Genomic DNA, 12338 nt, shown 5'->3' on the forward strand with positions numbered 1-12338 from the left:
GGGTTTCTCATATAAGGGAAACTATTGATATTTAAGCTTGTGAGGATCAGATATTTTAAAATCAAGTCTCTCCACATAAATGCCCATATTCTTTAATTTCTAATATTCATCCCCTAAAATTAAATTTTACTTTTGAAGAGGAAAATTGGGCAAGAATTATTCACAAAGAACTTGTAGGCTCAGAAATTTCCACAGATTCTTTAGTGCTCCCTTATTTTACTCTTTTGAACTTGTTTAGTAAAAAGATACACTATAGACAAATTCTTAGTCATAACTTGTCATTATTTGCAAGTTAATATAAATTAAGAGATCTAATTATTATATATTGTAACATGTGTTCTCTACATTCAAACTAACCTGATCTTAAAAAAAGAAAGAACAAATTTAGAAATAAATGAGTCATATAAATGGGCATGCCCTATTTACATTTAAACATTAGTCCAATCAGATAGGGACACAAGTGAATGACTCAAGACTCTAAGTGAAAGGAAAGTGCATCTGAATCATGTAAGTGCACCTATCTATGCCTCCTGGTTCACAGATTTTAACTGGGGTTAAGGGATGGCCTCAGTTTTATTTCCCCTCTCAGAAGAATGCAAATGAGAAAGACAATTTTTAAAACTTGTGTCTTATATGTGTTAATACACATTTCTTTTTAAAACTTAAAAACTGCCTGAGTGTGATGGTGCACACCTGTAATCCCAACATTTGGGAGCCTGGGGATCGCTGCAAGTTCAAGGGCAGCCTGGACTACATACGAGATGTTGCCTCAAAAAATAAAACAAACAAAAGTTAAAAGCTCCTTCATTTTCCACATCACTGGTATTTTTAAACAGAAATTACTGCTGCTCATAAATACAACTCTACATTGAAAACTGACACCAAGATAGTATTAAAAAGAATACAAAGTAATTGGGACTCTCATATCGTGCCCTGGGCAGCTTAATATGAGAAATGTTTTAAAGGGAAGTGTTCATTGAAGTTTTAAATGCACGTAGAAATTCATACTAGAAGCAATCACCCAGAAATACAAAGTAACAAAGAAATGAATATTAATTACATAATTATTTTAATGACTAAAATTTAAGTCATTCCAAATGTCCATGAATAAAAGATTTTTTAATAAATCATTGTGTCCATACAGTGGCATGTTTTAAATGAGACAGAAAGTTGCTTATGATGTAACAAATGTAAAGGCAAGTAACCCTCATTTTAAAATCCAGAAAGAATATGTATGTGAATGTCTACATCTAAATGTTTAAAATATTCATACAGAACAATTATAGCACACATCAGACTTTCAGGTTTACAGAAAATCTACTAAACACTGCATTAATTTATGTAAGCAGCTACCTTCTCCCTAAAATACAAAATCTCCTAAGCATATTTTAACATTTTAAAATTTTTAATCAGAAATTCAAAAACTTAACATTTATATTTGCTAGTTACTACAGTATATGTAAATTTGATTTTTATAACAGAAATACCATGATAAAAAAAAATCATGTTATACTCAGAAGTCTTTTTTGTTCTAGTTTTAAGTTTATTTGGGAGTTGAACTCCAGGCCTCTCACTCTCTAGAAAAGTACTCTGTTCCTAAATTACACTCTTAGCTTCTCTAAGATTCTTTAACAATTTGCCCCAAACATTTCCTATCTTTAGAGTAAAACAATGGGCATGTTTTTAAACACCATTTAAGTAGTTTCCATAATGATAGAAAAACTCAGTATCACTTTAAGTGCTGGAGATTAAATCCAGGATGGTTGCACTGCACCCCCAGGGCCTTTAGTTATTTATTTATTTATTTAGAGATGGAACCTCACTAAATCATCCTCCTGTCTCAGCCCCCTGACTATCAGGAATAAACGCCTGTACCACCTGTCCAACACAGTATTCAATAACCATCATCAAAGTATTTCTAAAGATATCAAAACTGTCAACTTTAGTAAGAGTTTTATCTTCATTTATAGCATATAAATAATTAACCTCTTCCTCTGAACTCAAGCCAACAATTTTTAATTTTAAAAAAGTTAGATCACTACATAGTTACTTTATTAAACATTCCTAATACTTAAAATGATTTTCAAAGTAAAAATTTACACTTCCTAGAACTTGTACTTGTAAAAGTAATTTTATTTCCCTAAAATACCTTTGGCAAGGATTCAAAGGAACGTAAATTTACTTTACCTAGTTGTTGATGGCTGCGTCTGTCTTGATTGGGATGGAAACTGGCTCCAGCTTGGCCATCTACTATTGTCTTCCCTGATGAAAGCAAACTAAGACACTTCATCCTAAGTAATCTTGGGGAATCTTCCTGAATACTATCTCTAGTATCCAAAGTAGTATCGCCAGAAAGAATAGGCGGAACGACTCTCTTTAAAAAATCCATTTTAAGGTTGTTCTACATTCCTAGACACAGAAGCACATAGAAAGGTACTGAACCGACTTCCTTGATGAGAAGTTAAGGTTCGCTATTTGTGTCAAAGAACAGAGACGTCATGTGAAATTAGGCGGGGCTAAAGGCCAGTAAGTTAACTTAACTGCCAGCTGTTTGGAAGCTGATTTTTTAGGACATTTACTGTTGGTGCTGATAACGAACCAAATAGCTCTAGACTATGGAACTGCACTCCATATACAAATACACTTGTCCAGTGGGTGTTAACAGCAATAAGACCATAAAATGTTTAGCATCCGTCTAGGTTAACATTTAGACTTTGAAAAAACCTTCAGTGTGACAAAGACAAATTTACTTTCCGAGGTGTGGAACAGTAACTTGTACTCAAAAAGATAATATTTTATCACTCTGAAAATTACTTCTGGATTTCAAGAACAACTCTACAGAACATGAAAAGGAGGTGAAAATTTTATGTTACAAACATTGCAATGTACCCTTAAACACAGCCTCCTGTACACGATGCAAAGTTTGCTTATAATGATCAGTCACAGTTACCAGTAATAATGGTGGAAACCCTGGCATACATCGTAAAAGAATTATAATGAAAATAGGTAGATCTCAGAACATAAAGTTGAAGATTTTAAAGTATAAACACTGAAATTCAATACATGTAATAGCCAATATTCAAAACTTATTTTCAAAATAACTGTGCAGTCCGCTAAAATTTTTAAATAGTGAAAGGAACTGATCCTATGACAAAAGAGTTCACCAAGACTTTGAGGGCTGCGGTTAATCCCTCCTTTTGCCTACCCTCTGGTGGGGCTGCTTCACGAGCAAGGAGGAAATGAAACTAAGGGGACAGGAGGAAACGCCGCCCGCAATCAGATCTGTGCCTCTGAAAGACTCGGATTTTCAATTGTAATTTTTAAAATCAGGTTTTCCTAACGGTAACACATGCACCATTCCATTGTTTCAATACGCAACATGAAGAAAATTATTTGCATAATATTTCTTAAGATGAAACAAATGCTTCTATAGATAACAGGAAAAATGATTATAAGAGGAAAAGATGTAAATGGCTCTGAGATACTTAGGCTTTCATCACTATTCTGCCACTTTACTTATCAAGTCAACTATTCCCTGTCTCGCCCATTTTTAAAATATATTGTGTGAAAGTCCTTTATACCCTTGAGTCTTGGAGATAAAGGACCAATACAAATTCTGTCTAGGTAAAAGGAGTAAAAAAAAAAAACAAGGAAATACAATGGGTGTGGACAGCAATATTGAGACCATAAGATGATTAACATTTCTCACCCTCAAGCAGGACTATATCTGAGAGGGAGGAAAAACACTGACTTTAAAAAAAAAAGCTTCGAAGAAGCACAGCTCTCTTAACTCACAGACCTAAAAACATTAAATATCCAAATCCCCAAAACTCATTAGAACCGTAAACTATATGCATTAATATGGCTAAAAGTAATCACTATGTTTTCAGCTTGTCTCTCTAAATATAATCCCGTATTCTCTGTATCTTGGGTTGGTTGTTTGCCTCGAGTCCCTCTGTAGGTCTTATCTACGAAGCCCAGAAGCACAGCGGTATATAACATGCTAATCACAGAGGAAAACTACCTTCATGTTGGTTCATGATACATGGACAACCAGCTGTGTCACCGCTGACATTGGTAAAACTACTTTCAGCTGAAGAAAAGGAGTTCAGGCAAAGGGAGAAAGATTAGATGTTACAGGAGAGGCCACAAGAGATTTTTCTCTGTTCAACAAATAAATGCTGGACAACTTCTTTAATGATCTGTACAAAACTTAAAGACTCTTAAAATGAGTCTCCATCTCCATCCAACTTTCTTGGGTTTTTTGTTTTGCTTTGTTTTTCTACTAGGAATTGAATTCTCGGCCTTGTGTTTGCCATAAAGGCTCTGTGCCACTGAGCTGTATCCCCAAGAACCTTACTGTTGAAGAAGGGAAATAAACTCCCACAGCTACCATACTCCAGAAGAAATGGCCAGAGTTTTGTTGAATCTGGCTTGTAATTCAATTTCTTCTGCCCAAACTGCTTCCTATTCCACCTTCTTCTTTTGAGGTATTGACCCTAATAAACAGCCTGGAAGATACAGGTGCTTTTCAGCATCAGCTTCCTCTGAATCTACACTGAAACACAGGTTAGAGAGAAAGCACAGCCTTCCAGTGACAAGACTGTATCCATTACTACTGGAATCTCTGAGGACTAAAGATGATTTTTATGGCATTTATTTACATGCTGATATTTATTAGCACTTTAACTATCATAAGTTTGAACTTGCTACACAAAGGCTCATGTGTTAAAGGCTTGATGCCAGCTTGAGGCTATTGGGAGGTTGTAGCAGCTTGAGAGACAGAGCCTAGTGGAAGGTAATTTGGTCACAGGGGTTGCCCTTGAAAAGGACTCTAGGACCCAGGCTCATGCACTCATAACATAATGTGCTACTGCCTGCCATCGGCCCAAAGCAATGGGGCAATTACTCACAGACCAAAACTTCAGATACTGTAAGTCAAACCGAAATCCTAGTCTTAACAAGTTAACCGTTATATAATCACGAAGTTATAATAGAATTTGGAAGTTAAAATACAGCATTTAAAAAATCTTTTCAAGAAAGTGCTCTAAAGAATATAACTGTATATATATTTAAGTGTATAAGATAGATGACCATATTACTGAGTTTTGTTGGATCACTGAACAAAAACTGTTTGCAGTCTCACTGTTTGAAAGTCCACTTTTATATGCTTTAATTTTGTAACTTGAACAACTATTTCTAAGATAACAATATGCAATCTATTAACTAGTGATTTCCTACTGTTTGTTTTTTCTGAAATTCTGTATAACTTGTACCATTTTTCTGTTTTTTATTTTCTCCTTAAATAAAAAAAAAAAAAGAAAAAAGAAAAGAAAAATCTTTTCAGTCTTAGCATCATTTAGCCTTAAGAATATTTGCTGTTTGAACAGAACTGGTTGCAATCTCACTGTTTGAATCACTACTTTATAAGCTCCATTTTAGTATCTTGAATAACTATTTGTAAGAAGACAATCTGTAATCATCAACTAGTGATTTCTGTTTATTTTTTTCTTTGAAATTATGTCTTATTTCTACCCGTTTTCTGTTTTGATTAATCTTTAAATTAAATTTTTTTAAAAAAAGACACTACAGTATCCAGTGCTGATCATGGAGAGTCATGATGTGAAATCCAGCAATACTATTATTTTTTGTTCAGAATGATTTTAACCTGCTTTAGTTTGTTTAATCTAAACATAAATGAAGATATGGATAACTGCACGTATGTTTAAGTGTATAGGATTGACAACCATTTACTAAGTTTTTGTTGGACAGTTGAACAGAACTGTTTGCAGTCTCGCTGTTTGAATCCCCACTTTACATTTTTGTATCTTGAACAACTATTTGTAAAACGACAATATGTAAACTTCAACTACTGATTTCTTACTGTTTATTTTTTTCTCAGAACGTATGTATTATTTCTACCTATTTTCTGTTTTGTTTAGCCTTTAAATAAAAATTTTAAAAATTTTTCAAAAAAAAGAGTATTTGCTGTAATCTTACCGTGTCACTTGAGATAATTTCTTGGTGATAATGTGGATCATTAATCCTGACTGTATGACTCTTGAGCAGGTTTGAGAATTAAGCATTTAGAGGTTAATCATCCAAGATTAAAATAAATGGCTTCAGCTCTGAAAGAAAAAACAGAACATTTACATGCCTGGTATGTTTGTAAGTTCATCTTTGTGTTACTCATATTCAGTGCTACAGCTATCCTCTTTCAATGATATGCTACATTCTTTTTCAGTTTTTACTACAGAAAATTTAAATTATTGAGTACAATACCTCGTTATGCTTACCTTCAACAATTAATTCATAGCAAATCACACCTAGTACTGTAGATTATTCTGAAGCAAACACCAAACACCAACTCATTTTATCTTTAGTATACATCTGAGACAAAGACTTTTTCAACACAAGCCAATTTCACAATAGTACCTACAATATATTGGTTTTTCTGTAACATGAACCACCGATCACGGCTCAAATTTGCCCAAGTCTCTCACAGGTGTCTTTTTAACAGTTTGATCCGATCCAAATCTAAACAAAACATAGAGAGTATTGTAACTGTCCCTTTAATCTCTCAGAATTTATAGATATCTCCTTCCTTTCTTCTTTTTGTAATGCTTTCACTAGCCAATGACTGACTTCATACAGCAATGCCTTATTCAACAACATGTTCACACATTTTTTTATTTACTAAATGTAGATCTGCAATACAATTCATATACCTACCTACCAAGCATAATGTTTATACAATCTATATGTAATATTTGGAATGCATATTTTTCAGTCTGTAACAACTCTGAGGGAGATTTATGGGTATGTATCTGCAAGAACTTTGATGCTTAAACGAAAAACTGATGACTACAGGGAGCTGTCCTATCACTTACATCTATCTGTGTATATGCCACATTTTTCAATCATTAAAGTTAGTGGCACCAGAGACACAGCTCAGCAGCACAATGCCTGCCTGGCGAGCACGAGGTCCTGAGTTTGATTCCCAGTACCAAAATAAGTAAATAAATAAATAATAAAGTAGGGCGTTTTTAAAAGTTACATAGGCCAAACAAATATATCGTCAAAACTCAAATTATCCATATTTAAATCATAACCACTTTCTTAATAGTTTTTCCTGTTTAATAAATTTAATAGCCAATTCAACAAAAAATGTTTGAATATCTCTGAAACATAACTTTGTACTTAGAATTCTTAATTTTAGGCTGGGGATTTAGCTCAGCGGCATAAGCACCTGTCTTGCAAGCAGGCAGTTGTGAGTTCGATCCCCGGTACTGATAAAAAGAAAAAAGACCAAAAACAAACAAAAAAAAAAGAATTCTTAGTTTTAAACTCCTTTAGACAAGTTACATACAAAGACACTATGTCATTTACTCAGAGGTTTGGTTAACTAAATCATGAGGATGGCCAAATCTTCAAAGCCATAAATCTGGCAAATATGAACAAAGCACTAATAGATTTTCCTTGGTTAATAAATTAATATCACTCATACCTACTGAAATTATTATTGCCCCATTAGTTTTGAATCAATTAATAAATTACTGATACTTATCTTAGGCTCACTGATCTTTTCTCCTCTCAAAGCAAAAAAAGCACATATCACAAAGAACATGCCATATCTTATAGGTACAGCCATATGTTAAATAATAGTTAATGGGATTAAACTATTCTTCTTAGCTACTTTTCTTGTTGCTGAGACAAAAAACACCCAGAAAGTACAGGAGGAAAGGTCTGTTTAGGGTTACTATATGTAGAGGTTCCACCCATACTCAGTTGGCTCCAAGGCAGAGTGCCATGGCAGACAGGTATTGCAGAAGTGAAACAGTTCACAGTGGGCATAAGGTACCAAAGCAGTATGAGACAACCACAGCTCTTTCTATCCTTTATATCTTATCCAGGCTACTTAGGACAGGTAGCACTCCCTTAATCCCAGTGCCCTTGATCCTAACCCCAAACCATGTATCAATCTCAGAGTCACACACTTTAGATCCAGCCACCTCTGAAAAAGCCCCACTTATGACTGCATGTGGCTTTGGGGGGACATCTAGACACAAGCCATAACATCTTCAAGGTACTTGGTGGGGACAAGAAACAAAACCGCTCACTACTAGAGTTCAAAATAGTTTGGGGGATGCCACAAGGACTGACTATAGTTGTCAATCTTTTGAGTGATCTGTTCAGACACAGCAAGTTCAGTGCCCTGCTAAATACTGTTCAATCTTCTGGTAAGAACACTCACAGAACTACCTCATTTTAATACTTCTCAGAGTCTGTCCTGAATTTGCCAAAACCTCTTCAGTAGATATGCAGCCTACTTATTTGGAACTTTTCATTTTTGTTTAAATAATTATGTTTTTCACTTACCATGGAAAATAACTGATTTATACTTCTGCATAGATTATAATCGTTTTTAGCACAACTGGCTTTTAGAGGAAGTTTTTGTCTATTTTCCATGGGTTCTGTTTTAGGGATTTTATCTGCTTTCTTGCATGTCAATCATATTTTTCACCTTCTCTTCATACTTTTTATTTAACAAGGGTGGGATTCATTTTCATTTTCATTTCACTTGATTGATTTGAAGAACACAACTACTTCTATAACCCACTTCTGAGCTGGTTAAGTCAGAGGTCAGGTTAACTCTATGTGGTCATGTTGCACACATGATCAATGCTGTTCTAACTTATAAAGAAAAGAGTCAAATAAACAAGGAGTTCTGTTGCTGTGTGACAACACTAAAGAGAAAACTGTAAACAGCCAAACAGAAGATCTGAAGCCCAAGTCTTTAACCTGCATAGTAATGATCCCAGTTTCACGTGCAAAAAAGAAAGAGGACCAACTCTGGTGCTTGGGAGGACCTCAGCGCAAATGAGTCTTGCTTGCCTTTGTCCAAGATGTAAAAGAGACAGCTGAATGAGCATTCAGATAACACAATAATGTCTTTCTCTCTTTGTAAAGAATTTTTAGAATCACTAAAGAGAGGCACCACAAAAAATTTAATTATCTTAAATTTAGTAAGACATTAGATGCATGTGTTTCTGAAATACATTGATACACAAATACAGGAAAAGTTAAGGATAACTGAGCATCAGTAGTGGTCATTATAGTATTCTCAAGAATCATCTTTATGCTCAGAATACTTCATAATTTGAAAACAAGAAAGATATTGTGCCCAGCACTAGGTAGATTTAATCTACCTTGTTACATAATTAACAAAAAGTCTAGTTCATAAAGGACTGGAAGCCATGCTCCTTGAGTTCTTAGTGGGAATGCTAATATTTCCACAGAATGTTATAAAAGGAGTACCTGCGAGGTAAAAAGGTTAGGGTAAATTACTTCAAAAATCCCAACTGAATCTCTTTAGAATTCAAAATGTATTTCATATTATATTTGAATATCTAAGTGGGTGGTGACCTAGAAATTCATCATATTCCAACTAAAAAGAGAAACTACACTGCAAGACATGGAATTTATGAAGTCCAATCTCTGCTCTTCTACTAAAAGTATTTCATACTCTTGCAAAGCTTCTTAAAATGACACAAAAACCAAAATAGTGTAAATTTCTCACAGCCTTTGAGAATAAAAATTCAACCTTTTTTTTTTTTTAAACCGGATCTCACTATGCAGTCGAGGCTAGCCTTCACCCGAGGATCCTCCTACTTCACAAGACTACAGGCTTCCACATCAGCTATGTAATAGTTTTCAAATATACTTAAAACGATCCCAAACTCTAACTGGCCATGATGGTACATGTCTGTAATCACAGCACAGAAGAGGCTGAGGCAGGAGGATTATGGTAAATTCAAGGCCAATCTGGGTCACATAGTAAACTGAAGACCAGCCTGAAGAATTACATAACAAGAAACTCAAAAAAAAACACACTTCCTATCTGTGATACCAAAATAATTATGAAAGACACAGTAACTTCTGAACCACCATTAGTTGTATATAACATGAAAAATATACTCACAAATAATCAAGTGCAAAAAGAAAACCCAAGAAAGAAGACTGTAAACAATTATTCAAATATCTTTTTAGTCTGGTAAAAGCCATTAAGATAAATAATTTATGAAATTACCAAAAAAAAATTCATGATTTTAAAAGTAACACTGTCTTACATGTCAGTCTTCAAGTAATTCACTTTTTCTCTAATCATTTTAGAAGTACAGTAAATTTTATAATTTTTAAAGTAGATTTATATTTCAATCTTTAAGTCATTCTTGGTAACATTCTCCCAAATTTCAATGTTAAAGAATATGGGAACATATTACGCTGACTAATGTAATCACAGTATACATTACATGACCTGCTAAAAATGCTGTGTAATGACACTGAGCTAGAACAACTGGGCTTCACTGCAGAAATCCACATCTCTTTGCTGATAAAGCAACGTTCTCTGCAGGTAAATTTGTCAACATTTTGTTGATTTTACATTTTCATCCAGAATAGCAGTTACTCTGATGCCACTTGATCTAAAGAAAGCAATCAGCAAATTTTCCATTCATAATTTTAGGGGGGAAGTTTTCCATAAAGGTTTCACTACTGAATGAAATGAAAGTAGTACCAGAATATAAACTTTCTTATACACTGATGTACTGTGTACTCCTCGAATAATTTTCCTACAAATTTTTACACTGGTATAGGAAAAAAAGAAATTGGTCCAAAAATATTCCATCTAAAATGCTATTCATGCTACCAACTCATCTACACTTCAACACCAAGCAAAAATTTTGGGATAAAAGTAGAAATAACCTAGAGTAAGCCATCAAGCTGAACTGTACTTCTGTTTCACAAATCTGGAAAGTATCCCTAACTTCCAAAAATCTATTACCTTAACTATACCTGAGATAAATTTATAAAATTATCCTTTCAACAAATACTCAGTGAGGAGAACTATGTGTCAGGGACAAAACTGAATAAAACAAAAATCCCTAGCTCTATGGAGCTTGCATTCTAGTGCAGTATAAGCTTTCTAAGTCATTTCTTTGCATATCTGAAAAAAATGAAGACTTTTTCTCAATAATGTACATTTAATTTTGCAGCTCTGCAACTTTCTAATCCAATCATCAATTTTGAATTAAAACCTCTTGATGGATATTCTCCTTTTGATATAGGGGAATGAAACTCCCAATCTACTATATGTCCCGTACAAGTTCTTATTCTCTAAAATCAAAGAATAAATTTTAGGAACAACGGAGCTTAACAGCAGAATATATTTACTGAGAGAAAGAAAGCTTCTGTCTGATTGAGAGACAGAGGGATCCCAAGTGGGTTGCCAAAGATTCTGTATTTTCTTGGGATTTTTAGAGAGTAAAACCATGAGATGAGGCAGGTCTACAGCTGGGGAGAACCGGGAATTTGCGAGGCAGATGGGCATGACGGGGGACAGAGCTGTGTTTAGCCAATAAGATCAATAGCTTGGGTAAAACTGATTAAATTGGAAACAAATGGGGAAGTAAGTCACAGAAAGTGGGCATTCTCAGAAAGCAGTGACTCCTCCCTAGAGACTGGAATGGTGACTCCTGACTTCTCAAAGTGATCCAGACTTAATCCCTAAGGATTATACTTAAGGGTGTGGTTGTATTTGTTTTGCCTTCTGTCCTGAGATCCGGCCCACAGCAAGACATGTGTCTCCTGCAAGGTCACCAAACATCTGGTCCTAGGTGCTGGCTTCTTGGAGGGCCTAGCCCTGTCTGACTACCTATAATATTTCTAACTAGCTCAACTGCCTGTAATACTTTTACTTACTTTTTACTTCTTCTATTTGTAGTAGACAGCAGCACAACCTTCAAATATCAATAGATTTTTAAACTTTATTCCATTCATAGCTCTCAGAAATTTCTATACTGTCAGATTACTCTTTATCAATCTTGAACTTTCCAAAATAACTGGCTCTAAACTTTTTCCTAACTGGACATGGAGACCTTCTCTTTCTGGTATTATTAATTATTCACTAGAACTCCATCAGTTAAAATGCCTTCTCCTATTTCAAGCCTATCATTAAACTCTTTGTAGAAGTTACCCACAGACTCAGGAAGAAGATATGTTTCAGAAAAACACACAACAGCACCTTAATTATTTAACAGACAGTATCAATGAATTAAACAACAATGTTTGGTTCTTGTTTGTCATAAAACAGTAACAAGACCTATTTTAAAAATCTGGGTTTTTTATTTAAAAATCCAACATCTGGGGCCTTGGGGATTTAGCTCAGCAGCATAAGCACCTGCCTTGAAAGAGCATGGTCATGAGTTAACATTCCCAATACCAAAAAAAAGAAAAAAAAAATCCAACATCTGAAACACTTTCAAGGTTTTGCTTGTTTT

The 12338-nt window shown here is 34.5% G+C and overlaps 1 protein-coding gene across 9 annotated transcripts in view; it reads right to left on the reverse strand.

Moving 5' to 3' along the window:
• The window catches only part of Fryl (FRY like transcription coactivator), a 245919-nt gene that overhangs the window by 167332 nt on the left and 66249 nt on the right, over positions 1-12338 (reverse strand). For 6 of the 9 annotated variants that reach the window (XM_063240345.1, XM_063240340.1, XM_063240338.1 and 3 more), the window contains exon 1: positions 2188-5972. In XM_063240345.1, coding sequence (XP_063096415.1) covers positions 2188-2389 — 202 coding nt within the window. In that variant the 5' untranslated portion in view covers positions 2390-5972. Of the gene's footprint in view, positions 1-2187; positions 5973-6000; positions 6129-12338 lie in introns of those variants that run through there. The other 3 variants (XM_063240342.1, XM_063240343.1, XM_063240344.1) reach the window with 1 other exon arrangement.

The sequence above is a fragment of the Cavia porcellus genome, unplaced genomic scaffold (assembly GCF_034190915.1).
Source record: "Cavia porcellus strain 051 isolate PalLab524CR breed Dunkin Hartley unplaced genomic scaffold, mCavPor4.1 scaffold_30, whole genome shotgun sequence".
Classification (NCBI taxonomy): Eukaryota; Metazoa; Chordata; class Mammalia; order Rodentia; family Caviidae; genus Cavia; species Cavia porcellus.